The sequence below is a fragment of the Oncorhynchus mykiss genome, chromosome 3, assembly GCF_013265735.2.
Source record: "Oncorhynchus mykiss isolate Arlee chromosome 3, USDA_OmykA_1.1, whole genome shotgun sequence".
NCBI lineage: Eukaryota > Metazoa > Chordata > Actinopteri > Salmoniformes > Salmonidae > Oncorhynchus > Oncorhynchus mykiss.
This window is the reverse complement of record NC_048567.1, coordinates 10,110,758-10,123,972: the sequence shown is the minus strand read 5'-3', so window position 1 is coordinate 10,123,972 and position 13,215 is coordinate 10,110,758. Positions and strand designations below refer to the sequence as shown.

At 43.2% G+C, this 13,215-nt stretch overlaps 1 protein-coding gene across 2 annotated transcripts in view; it reads left to right on the top strand.

The window, feature by feature from the left end:
- Positions 1-13,215, top strand: part of LOC110520825 (leukocyte receptor cluster member 8 homolog) — a 29,466-nt gene that overhangs the window by 4,930 nt on the left and 11,321 nt on the right. The window contains exons 2-3 of one of the 2 annotated variants that reach the window (XM_036968382.1): positions 7,735-7,876; positions 12,842-12,997. In XM_036968382.1, coding sequence (XP_036824277.1) covers positions 7,735-7,876; positions 12,842-12,997 — 298 coding nt within the window. Of the gene's footprint in view, positions 1-7,710; positions 7,877-12,841; positions 12,998-13,215 lie in introns of both variants that reach the window. The other variant, XM_036968381.1, reaches the window with a different exon arrangement.

Sequence of the window (13,215 nt, the reverse complement as noted above, 5' to 3'; positions counted from 1 at the left end):
AACCAGGCTATGTGGGTGGCCAGTCCTCTTCTGGCTGTGCCGGGTGGAGATCATAACAGAACATGGCCAAGATGTTCAAATGTTCATAAATGACCAGCATGGTCAAATAATAATAATCACAGGCAGAACAGTTGAAACTGGAGCAGCAGCACGGCCAGGTAGACTGGGGACAGCAAGGAGTCATCATGTCAGGTAGTCCTGAGGCATGGTCCTAGGGCTCAGGTCCTCCGAGATAATTAAAAAGAGCATACTTAAATTCACACAGGACACCGGATAGGACAGGAGAAGTACTCCAGAAATAACAAACTGACCCTAGCCCCACGACACATTAACTACTGCAGCATAAATACTGGAGGCTGAGACAGGAGGGGTCAGGAGACACTGTGGCCCCATCCGATGACACCCCCGGACAGGGCCAATCAGGAAGGATATAATCCCACCCACTTTGCCAAAGCACAGCCCCCACACCACTAGAGGGATATCTTCAACCACCAACTTACCATCCTGAGACAAGGCCGAGTATAGCCCACAAAGATCTCCGCCACGGCACAACCCAAGGGGGGACGCCAACCCAGACAGGAAGATCACATCAGTGACTCAACCCACTCAAGTGACACACCCCTCCTAGGGACGGTATGAAAGAGCCCTAGTAAAGCCAGTCACTCAGCCCCTGTAATAGGGTTAGAGGCAGAGAATCCCAGTGGAAAGAGGGGAACCGGCCAGGCAGAGACAGCAAGGGCGGTTCGTTGCTCCAGAGCCTTTCCGTTCACCTTCACACTCCTGGGCCAGACTACACTCAATCATATGACCCACTGAAGAGATGAGTCTTCAGTAAAGACTTAAAGGTTGAGACCGAGTTTGCGTCTCTCACATGGGTAGGCAGACCATTCCATAAAAATGGAGCTCTATAGGAGAAAGCCCTGCCTCCAGCTGTTTGCTTAGAAATTCTAGGGACAATTAGGAGGCCTGCGTCTTGTGACCGTTGCGTACATGTAGGTATGTACGGCAGGACCAAATCAGAAAGATAGGTAGGGGTAAGCCCATGTAATGCTTTGTAGGTTAGCAGTAAAACCTTGAAATCAGCCCTTGCCTTGACAGGAAGCCAGTGTAAGGAGGCTAACACTGGAGTAATATGATCAACATTTTTGGTTCTAGTCAGTATTCTAGCAGCCGTATTTAGCACTAACTGAAGTTTATTTAGTGTTTTAGCCGGAAAGTAGAGCATTGCAGTAGTCTAACCTAGAAGTGACAAAAGCATGGAATCATTTTTCTGCATCATTTTTGGACAGAAAGTTTCAGATTTTTGCAAGGTTACGTAGATGGAATAAAGCTGTCCTTGAAATGGTCTTGATATGTTCTTCAAAAGAGAGATAAGGGTCCAGAGTAACGCCGAGGTCTCAAATAAAACTGAAGGACGACTGTACAACCATTAAGATTGATTGTCAGATTCAACAGAAGATCTCTTTGTTTCTTGGGACCTAGAACAAGCATCTCTGTTTTGTCCGAGTTTAAAAGTAGAACGTTTGCAGCCATCCACTTCCTTATGTCTGAAACACATGCTTCTAGCGAGGGCAATTTTGGGGCTTCACCATGTTTCATTGAAATGTACAGCTGTGTGTCATCCGCATAGCAGTGAAAGTTAACATGTTTTTGAATGACATCCCCAAGAGGTAAAATATATAGTGAAAACAATAGTGGTCCTAAAACGGAACCTTGAGGAACACTGAAATTTACAGTTGATTTGTCAGAGGACAAACCATTCACAGAGACAAACTGATATCTTTCCGACAGATAAGATCTAAACCAGGCCAGAACTTGTCCGTGTAGACCAATTTGGGTTTCCAATCTCTCCAAAAGAATGTGGTGATCGATGGTATCAAAAGCAGCACTAAGGTCTAGGAGGACCGATGCAGAGCCTCGGTCTGATGCCATTAAAAGGTCATTTACCACCTTCACAAGTGCAGTCTCAGTGCTATGATGGGGTCTAAAACCAGACTGGAGCATTCCGTATACATTGTTTGTCTTCAGGAAGGCAGTGAGTTGTTGCGCAACAGCCTTTACTAATATTTTTGAGAAGAATGGAAGATTCCATATAGGCCGATAGTTTTTTATATTTTCTGGGTCAAGGTTTGGCTTTTTCAAGAGAGGCTTTGTTACTGCCACTTTAGTGAGTTTGGTACACATCTGATGGATAGAGAGCCGTTTATTATGTTCAACATAGGAGGGCCAAGCACCATAGGGCCAAGCACAGGAAGCAGCTCTTTCAGTAGTTTAGTTGGAATAGGGTCCAGTATGCAGCTTGAAGGTTTAGAGGCCATGATTCTTTTCATCATTGTGTCAAGAGATATAGTACTAAAACACTTGAGCGTCTCTCTTGATCCTAGGTCCTGGCAGAGTTGTGCAGACTCAGGACAATTGAGCTTTGAAGGAGTACGCAGATTTAAAGAGGAGTCCGTAATTTGCATTCTAATAATCATGATCTTTTCCTCAAAGAAGTTCATGAATTTATTACTGCTGAAGTGAAAGCCATCCTCTCTTGGGGAATGCTGCTTTTTAGTTAGCTTTGCGACAGTATCAAAGAGAAATTTCGGATTGTTATTATTTTCCTCAATTAAGTTGGAAAAATAGGATGATCTAGCAGCAGTAAGGGCCCTTCGATACTGCACGGTACTATCTTTCCAAGCTAGTCGGAAGACATCCAGTTTGGTGTGGCGCCATTTCCGTTCCAATTTTCTGGAAGCTTGCTTCAGAGCTCGGGTATTTTCTGTATACCAGGGAGCTAGTTTCTTATGAGAAATGTTTTTAGGTTTTAGGGGTGCAACTGCATCTAGGGTATTGTGCAAGGTTAAATTGAGTTCCTCAGTTAGGTGGTTAACTGATTTTTGTCCTCTGGCGTCCTTGGGTAGACAGAGGGAGTCTGGAAGGACATCAAGGAATCTTTGTGTTGTCTGTGAATTTGTAGCACGACTTTTGATGTTCCTTGGTTGGGGTCTGAGCAGATTATTTGTTGCAATTGCAAATGTAATAAAATGGTGGTCCGATAGTCCAGGATTATGAGGAAAAACATTAAGATCCACAACATTTATTCCATGGGACAAAACTAGGTCCAGAGTATGACTGTGACAGTGAGTAGGTCCAGAGACATGTTGGACAAAACCCACTGAGTCGATGATGGCTCCAAAATACTTTTGGAGTGGGTCTGTGGACTTTTCCATGTGAATATTAAAGTCACCAAAGATTAGAATATTATCTGCTATGACTACAAGGTCCGATAGGAATTCAGGGAACTCAATGAGGAACGCTGTATATGGCCCAGGAGGCCTGTAAACAGTAGCTATAAAAAGTGATTGAGCAGGCTGCATAGATTTCATGACTAGAAGCTCAAAAGACGAAAACTTCTTTTTTTGGGGGGTAAATTGAAACTGGCTATCGTAAATGTTAGCAACACCTCCGCCTTTGCGGGATGCACGGGGGATATTGTCACTAGTGTAGCCAGGAGGTGAGACCTCATTTAACACAGTAAATTCATCAGGCTTAAACCATGTTTCAGTCTGGCCAATCACATCAAGATTATGATCAGTGATTAGTTCATTGACTATAATTGCCTTTGAAGTAAGGGATCTAACATTAAGTAGCCCTATTATGAGATGTGAGGTATCATGATCTCTTTCAATAATGACAGGAATGGAGGTCTTTATCCTAGTGAGATTGCTAAGGCGAACACCGCCATGTAGTTTTGCCCAACCTAGGTTGAGGCACAGACACGGTCTCAATGGGGATATCTATGAGGGTGCCCGTGTTTACGGCTTTGGGGAGGTACCTGGTAGGTTCATTGATCATTTGTGTGAGATTGAGGGCATCAAGCTTAGATTGTTGGATGGCTGGGGTGTTAATCATGTTCCAGTTTAGGTCGCCTAGCAGCACGAGCTCTGAAGATAGATGGGGGGCAATCAGTTCACATATGGTGTCCAGAGCGCAGCTGGGGGCAGAGGGTGGTCTATAGCAGGCGGCAACGGTGAGAGACTTGTTTTTAGAGAGGTGGATTTTTAAAAGTAGAAGTTAAAATTGTTTGGGTACAGACCTGGATAGTAGAACAGAACTCTGCAGGCTATCTTTGCAGTAGATTGCAACACCGCCCCCATTGGCAGTTCTATCTTGTCTGAAAATGTTGTAGTTAGGAATTAAAATTTCTGAATTTTTGGTGGTCTTCCTAAGCCAGGATTCAGACACAGCTAAAACATCTGGGTTGGCAGAGTGTGCTAATGCAGTGAATAAAACAAACTTAGGGAGGAGGCTTCTAATGTTAACATGCATGAAACCAAGGCTATTACAGTTACAGAAGTCATCAAAAGAGAGCGTCTGGGGAATAGGAGTGGAGCTAGGCACTGCAGGGCCTCTACATCACCAGAGGAAAATAGGAGGAGTCTAGAACGTCTGGAACAGAGAGTAAAGGGAGGTTTCTGGGGGCGATGAAATAGCTTCAAGGTATAATGTACAGATAAAGGTGCGGTAGGATGTGAATACAGTGGCGGTAAACCTAGGTATTGAGTGATAATGAGAGAGATATTGTCTCTAGAAACATCATTGTAACCAGGAGATGTCATCGCATGTGTGGGTGGTGGAACTATTAGGTTGGATAAGGTATAGTGAGCAGGACTAGAGGCTCTACAGTGAAATAAGCCAATAAACACTAACCAGAACAGCAATGGACAAGGCATATTGACATTAAGGAGAGGCATGCTTAGTCGAGTGATCAAAAGGGTCCAGTGAGTAGTGAGGTTGGTTGGGGTCACGGCGATTCAGACAGCTAGCCGGGCCATCGGTAACAAGCTAGCATAGGATGGAGGTCTGTTATTAGCCACCTTGTGCGTTTCCGTCGGTGCGATTAGTGGGGTTCCAATTCGCAAAAAAAATAGATATAGTTATAGTGGCCCAAGAAAAAAATTGTCCGATAGATCTATTCAGATAGCAGCCGATAAGACGGCTAACGATTAGCAGGCCGCAGATGGGTGTTCAGGCAACGTCGCGACGGAGATGCCAGCTGGATAACTCCCTCAGGCAGATAACGTCGGTAGACCAGTTGTGAGGCCCGGTGGGGCTCCGCGTTGGCAGTAAAATGGGTCTGGATAGTTGATTGTAGCCCAGGAGTGGCTGATGGAACAGCTGCGAGATCCAGGTATAAATGTCCAGAGCTTGTGGTTGAAATCCGGGGACATGGAGAGAAAAATAGGTCCGGTATGTTCCGGTCTGAGCCGCGCTGTACAAAACTGCCGATAGATTTTCGAGTTAAAGGATAGCTGATGACCACAATCCGTGGTTAGCTGAATACTAACGATTAGCCAGTAAAGAAGCTAACTAGCTTCTGGCTAGCTTCTGATTAGCTTCAGGCTAGCTTCTATGGAGGATTACAGATTTTAGGTAAATAATAAATAAATTGGTGAGGTGGGTTGCAGGAGCGTTTTGAAGTTCAGTTTATGGAAAATAAAAAAATACATAAAAAGGTATGCGAAGAAAGTTGTAAATATATATATATATATATATATATATATATATATATATATATATATATATATATATACGGGACAAGACGAGGACAAAAGACGTCTGACTGCTATGCCATCTTGGTGACACAGTGTAAAGGTGTATAAATAAAGGTGTATAAAAAAATCGGCCAAATCCGTGTCCAAAAATACCGATTTCCGATTGTTATGAAAACTTGAAATCGGCCCTAATTAATCGGCCATTCCGATTTATTAAATTATTTTTTATTTCACCTTTATTTAACCAGGTAGGCTAGTTGAGAACAAGTTCTCATTTACAACTGCGACCTGGCCAAGATAAAGCATAGCAGTGTGAACAGACAACACAGAGTTACACATGGAGTAAACAATTAACAAGTCAATAACACAGTAGAAAAAAATAAGTCTATATATTCATTGTGTGCAAAAGGCATGAGGAGGTAGGCGAATAATTACAATTTTGCAGAGTGATAAATGATCAGATGTGAACAGAGTGCCCCATGGTAGCGGTGGAGTTGTGGTATGGGCAGGCATAAGCTATGGACAACGAACACAATTGCTTTTTATTGATGACTGTTTCGATGCACAGAGATACCATGACGACATCCTGAGGCCCATTGTCGTGCTATTCATCAGCCACCATCACCTCATGTTTCAGCATGATAATGCACGGTCCCATGTCGCAAGGATCTATACACAATTCCTGGAAGCTGAAAATTTCCATGTTCTTCCATTGCCTGTATACTCACCAGACATGTCACCCTTTGAGCATATTTGGGATGCTCTGGGTCGACGTGTATTTCCGCGTGTTCCGTTTCCAGCCAATATACAGCAACTTCGCACAGCCATTGAAGAGGAGTGGGACAACAGGCCACAGTCAACAGCCTGATCAACTCTGCAAAGGAGATGTGTTGCGCTGCATGAGGCAAATACTGTGCACATCAGATACTTACTGGTTTTCTGATCCATGCCTTTTTTAAGGTGTCTGTGACCCAATAGATGCATATCTGTATTCCCAGTCATGTGAAATCCATAGATTAGGACCTAATACATTTATTTCATTTTAGCTGCTGGGTTCCGTTTTAGCTCGTGGTGTTCTCAATTTTTATTAATCATCTGGGAAATGGGATGCAACCAGAAAAGTTGCATCTATATGCAGGTAGTCATACAGTTCCAGTCAAAAGTTTGGACACACCTACACATTCAAGGGTTTTTCTTTATTTTTACTATTTTCTACAGTGATGAATAATAGTGAATACATCAACTGTGAAATAACACACATGAAATCATGTCGTAACCAAAAACGTGTTAAACAAATCAAAATGTATTTTATATTAGAGTTTCTTCGAAGTTGCGACCCTTTGCCTTGATGACGGCTTTGCACACTTGACATTCTCTTAACCAGTGGTTTCCATACCCGGCCTGCTAGGTGGTTGCTACTTAAAGTCCCCAGGACATTTACACTATTTGGCAAGACTGCCTTCTCGTCTTTTGCACCAGAGGCATGAAATAGGCATGAAATAAAAATCACCACACACACTTACCCACACAATACATGAGAAAAATTGTCCACTGCTCTCCACCTTTGCAACACTGAGTCTGACAGCTTAGCATGTGGTCCTTCTAGTCGAGTGTCATTTCAACCAGGTAAACACTGTTCCAACAGTCTCCTACTAGTTAATACACACAAGGCAAAATGTCAGTGAGCATGAGACGGTACCAGGCATGAAATAGTCTACAATCCATACTTCATAAGTTAGTGCCACTGAATGAATTTTACATTTTGATGGGAGACTGTTCCAGAGGAGTGTAAATGCATTTGAAGGCTGGATCATGTTGTATTGTTTTATGTTTTAATTCTGTAATGTATTGATTGCTGCTGCCTTCCTGGCCAGGTCTCCCGTGAAAAAGAGACTCTGGGTCTCAATGGGCTTTTCCTGGTTAAATAAAAAATGTTTCCTTTATGAACTGTAACTCAGTAAAAGCTTTGAAATTGTTGTTTTTATATTTTTTGTTCAGTGTAGTTACACATTTCCAAAAATTATCAATCTAATCTCTTGATTAAAGAATTGGTGTACTGTAAATATTGCTGTTTTGGTGGTAGTATCTTCCAAGTTAACACACCTGAAACTTGGTCATGTTATTAAATGTATCAGACATTTGTTTGGTTTCCATACTGACTGACTGACAGTCACATGTCTCCTGTCGGTTGTAGGTCGTATGACGCAGCAGCAGGTCCAGAGGGCCAGACAGTCTCGGAAAACCCAGAGTGGGAGAAGGCCAGACAGGCACTGGCCTCCATTAGCAAGACCCAGAGCGCCACCAAGACCGCTCAGGCCAACCGGACCACAGCACAGGTGTGTGCTTGCATATTTGTCTGTGTTTTGCTTCTTGGATGCGTTTGTTCACTTACTGTAAGGCACGTTACCTACGATAATGAAGTGAAGTTCTGCTTAGGAAGGGGTTTTGTATCTGGCAGATGGCAGTTCTATTCGTCGAATTCAGGGGTTTCTGAACTGTTTTGGCCCGTGACACATTTTGATATATATAAAAATGCCACCCAACCATGTAAGAAACGTTATGTCATCAACGACAAATGTTCACTTTTTAATTGGGGCTATGACAGTTTATTACAAATCAGTCCGACAGTACTTTTGACTAGGGATGCACGATATATTGGTGAACATATCGGAATCGGATGTTATTAGCTAAAAATGGCAACATCGGTATCGGCCCAATGTCTAGTTTAACTACGATGTGCAAAACCGATATCAAAGCTGATGCGCATACCTATATAACGTAGGTACATGACGTAATGACGCCACCTTAAAATTTTGCGCTACACGTGCAACACAGCATTCCTAACCTAGCCCACAATGTCTGCTGGTGTGGTTCGAGCAGTCAACAAGTCCATCAGTCATTTGAAAGAGTAAGAACATTTCAGAGAGAGAACTCAAAGGCGAAATCCATTTACGCCAAGATAATGTAATTCATTGCCCTTGACAATCAACTGTTCTCTGTCGTGGGTGATGTTGACTTTCGCGGACTGCTCGGGCACCGGTACACGTTGCCCTACCGGAGTTACACAGTAATAGCGTCACTGCTATTATCTTCACGACGTACTATTGGAACATTGTTTGGGTCTTTGCGTGTCAATAAAGATGCGCGTCAAATAATACTATTTGACGAGTCAAATGAGCTTTTAATTAGTGATGCACCGATATGACATTTTTGGCCGATACTGATATCTGATATTTTCCTTGCCAAAAAAAACGATACTGATAACCGATGTTTAACATTTTTGCTGCCTTTTAAGCATTCTAGTACAGTTAACTATTTAACACACACACACATGGACACAGCGGTCTAAGGCACTGCATCTCAGTGCAAGAGGCGTCACTACAGTCCCTGGTTCGAATCCAGGCTGTATCACATCCGGCCGTAATTGGGAGTCCCATAGGGCGGCGCACAATTGGCCCAGTGTCGTCCGGGGTAGGCTGTCATTGTAAATAAGAATTTGTTTTTAACTGACTTGCCTAGTTAAATAAAGGTTACACACACACACACACATATATATTTTCTTGGCATTTACCTACCTATGTCCCCGTTACCAGTAAAACATAATCAAAACCTATTTCTTTCACTTGCTGTGCTGCTTCGCTGTTCAGTCGTTTCGTTTGGGTCTTTGAGTGTCTAACACTATTTGATGTGTCAAATAAGCTTGTTGGCCAATCATAGGTTGACAACTTGGAGTCACGCAATGATATGGTGTGTGGTCCGCCCACTACAACTCGGGAAACCATGCAGTTTATTAGGCTACAGATTAAGTAAATTATGAAAGTGCACGCTATGAGCTTGATGCTCCTTTACAGTAAATATCGAGGGTCTTATTCTGGTGACATGATCGATGCTTGACTGCTGTTTGACAAATACAAATATCCATAATAATGTGGACTATCCTACCTGCACAGCCTACCTGCACTGTATCTGTAAGCTGTTGGCTAGAGTGCATGTGCCAAGACCAGAATAGGAAAATGTGCTATTTAACAAAACAGTTTGTGACAAAACTATCGGTAGAGTTGAAGATGCAATGAAAACACACTGAACGTTTAATTTTTTATTAGATATATGAAAACTTAAGTGAAAAATTTCATTTTGTGTGCACTGTCATAAAGCACAGATTTCTCCAACAAGTCCGTTTGGTGGAAACACACCACTGGAGGGAAAATTAGCATATTTTCTTTGTGGATTTTAGAATATTCGCATTCAAATCTGTTGCCAATTGGATGGAAATCTAACTAGTGATGTTCTTTTTCCCCCAGTCTGATTTAGTGCCTGTTGGTCCATTCTGTTCTAATGAGTTCTGCGTGACTTGTGGGCATTGTAGAGTGAAACAGAATACACATAGAAACCTCAGGAACATATATTTCAGTCATGGGGCCATAATATTTTGTAGCTTAAACCATTCCAAAAGAGAGCCATATTTATAGTCAAAAAACCGAAGCCGCTCGGTTTATTACAACCCCATCTAGCAGCTACTGAATGTTGCTGACGTAACCCCGGTTCTATGAACCAAGCACTTTTTTTTTCTTGAGAGTTTCTCCCGTGACGCCATTTTTAAATGAAATGCTGGTCTAATTGTTGCAATTACTGGCATAGTAACAGTGCCTTTAAAATTTTTTTAAAAAAAGCGACTTTCAAAATCCTAACATCGCCTAACATCTAACATTAAATGACTGTCTTTCCTGTGTTTTTTTTGTCTTGCCAACGTAGTGTTGCGCACACTAAACGATGTGGCACAGACGGGGTCACACACTACAAGATTGTTGACCTGGTCGTGAGGATTCTCCTTACCATGCTGTCTTGCCAAAATAACAATGAAGTGATTACATTTAACATAGCTATGAACTGAGGCTCAAAGCAGCCTGAAAAACGTTTTGTCATTCACGCTTCCCATACAAATTTGAAATATCTAGCTTACGTTTTTTATTAAATAACATTGCTTGTGAGCTTCAGAGCTTTAACAATTTGACGCTTTGGTTAAAGGCAAGTACAAACACATATTAGTAGTAGTCATCGCTCCTGCTCGATAGTCATCTGACTGGCTTCTCTGGCGGGCTCTCATTGGCTATTGCTGATCATCGTTCTCAACTTGTTGTTGCATATCTCACACTACAAGAACATTGCAGATTTGGTTCCGATAAAATCAAACATGTTGGAAAATATCGGGACGTCTGGGGTTTCTCAAAGACGAGAACAGTTGGCTACTGAGATCAGTAGGCTACTGATCTCGTCTTTGAGCAATCCCAGACGTCCCGATATTTTCCAGTTTGAGTCTCTGACCCACTCACATTAAACGACTGCGACGGCCACGGGCCCCATGTAGGCAATGACATGGAGATTTTATCTCCAATCTCAAAAACTTGTTTGGGACAGCTAAATCGGAGCCAAAATAGTGTAGTGTAGACATGGCTTTAATCTCACAGGCGCTTGTTATTGGGTATAATACACTGCTCAAAAAAATAAAGGGAACACTTAATCAACACAATGTAACTCCAAGTCAATCACACTTCTGTGAAATCAAACTGTCCACTTAGGAAGCAACACTGATTGACAATAAATTTCACATGCTGTTGTGCAAATGGAATAGACAACAGGTGGAAATTATAGGCAATTGGCAAGACACCCCCAATAAAGGAGTGGTTCTGCAGGTGGTGACCACAGACCACTTCTCAGTTCCTATGCTTCCTGGCTGATGTTTTGGTCACTTTTGAATGCTGGCGGTGCTTTCACTCTAGTGGTAGCATGAGACGGAGTCTACACCCCACACAAGTGGCTCAGGTAGTCCAGCTCATCCAGGATGGCACATCAATGCGAGCTGTGGCAAGAAGGTTTGCTGTGTCTGTCAGCGTAGTGTCCAGAGCATGGAGGCGCTACTAGGAGACAGGCCAGTACATCAGGAGACGTGGAGGAGGCCGTAGGAGGGCAACAACCCAGCAGCAGGACCGCTACCTCCGCCTTTGTGCAAGGAGGAGCAGGAGAAGCACTGCCAGAGCCCTGCAAAATGTCCTCCAGCAGGCCACAAATGTGCATGTGTCTGCTCAAATGGTCAGAAACAGACTCCATGAGGGTGGTATGAGGGCCCGACGTCCACAGGTGGGGGTTGTGCTTACAGCCCAACACCTTGCAGGACGTTTGGCATTTGCCAGAGAACACCAAGATTGGCAAATTCGCCACTGGCGTCCTGTGCTCTTCACAGATGAAAGCAGGTTCACACTGAGCACGTGACAGACGTGACAGAGTTTGGAGACGCCATGGAGAACGTTCTGCTGCCTGCAACATCCTCCGGCATGACCGGTTTGGCGGTGGGTCAGTCATGGTATGGGGTGGCATTTCTTTGGTTTCCTCCATGTGCTCGCCAGAGGTAGCCTGACTGCCATTAGGTACCGAGATGATAACCTCAGACCCCTTGTGAGACCATATGCTGGTGCGGTTGGCCCTGGGTTCCTCCTAATGCAAGACAATGCTAGACCTCATGTGGCTGGAGTGTGTCAGCAGTTCCTGCAAGAGGAAGGCATTGATGCTATGGACTGGCCCGCCCGTTCCCCAGACCTGAATCCAATTGAGCACATCTGGGACATCATGTCTCGCTGGGTTGCACCACAGACTCATCAGGAGCATGCCTAGGCGTTGTAGGGAGGTCATACAGGCACGTGGAGGCCACACACACTACTGAGCCTCATTTTGACTTGTTTTAAGGACATTACATCAAAGTTGGATCAGCCTGTAGTGTGGTTTTCCACTTTAATTTTGAGTGTGACTCCAAATCCAGACCTCCATGGGTTGATAAATTTGATTTCCACTGATAATTTTTGTGATTTTTTTGTCAGCACATTCAACTATGTAAAGAAAAAAGTATTTAATAGGAATATTTAATTCATTCAGATCTAGGATGTGTTATTTTAGTGTTCCCTTTATTTTTTTGAGCAGTGTATATTACCTCGACAGTTATCTTAACTTGGCGAGCTGAACAGCATGGACCATTTTTTTCTTTCACACACAACCATCTGATCTGGTATCCACAAAGTGTCTCAAAGTAAGTGTGCTGATCTAGGATCAGGTCTCAACCTCTGTATGTAGTCTTATTGATTAGGATTCTAAAAGGCTAAACTGATCCTAGATCAGCACTCCTACTCTGAGGCTTTGTGGAAACTGGCCCAGGTCTTCCTGTCTTTATACCCGAATATGATTCAAATGGACGAGTAGGCTTTCATTCTGATTTAATCTCTCATCACTTAGTAGTTGTCTGTTTGTGTTTCCAGGCTGGTCAGTTTCAGCCTGCAGTTACTGAGTCCACAGCCATACAGCAGCAGCAACAGCAGCAGTACTACCAGCAGTGGTACCAACAGAACCAGCAGCAACCGTATCCTGGATACACCTACCCCTACAATTACTACTACCCCATGGCGCCGGGCCCCGTATGTGTACATATCCTCCACACCCTCCACATTTTAGATGAACTGTTATGATAATAGTCCTTGGTAATGATTTCCCCGACACTGATGCCGGCTTTATGCACTATAGCATCACTATAGCATTTAGATAAGGAATTGGAATTGTTAGATTTAGCCTACACATTACAAAACCTGCACTTTGTGACTAAAACGATGAACTGTTAACACATGATGAACCGACA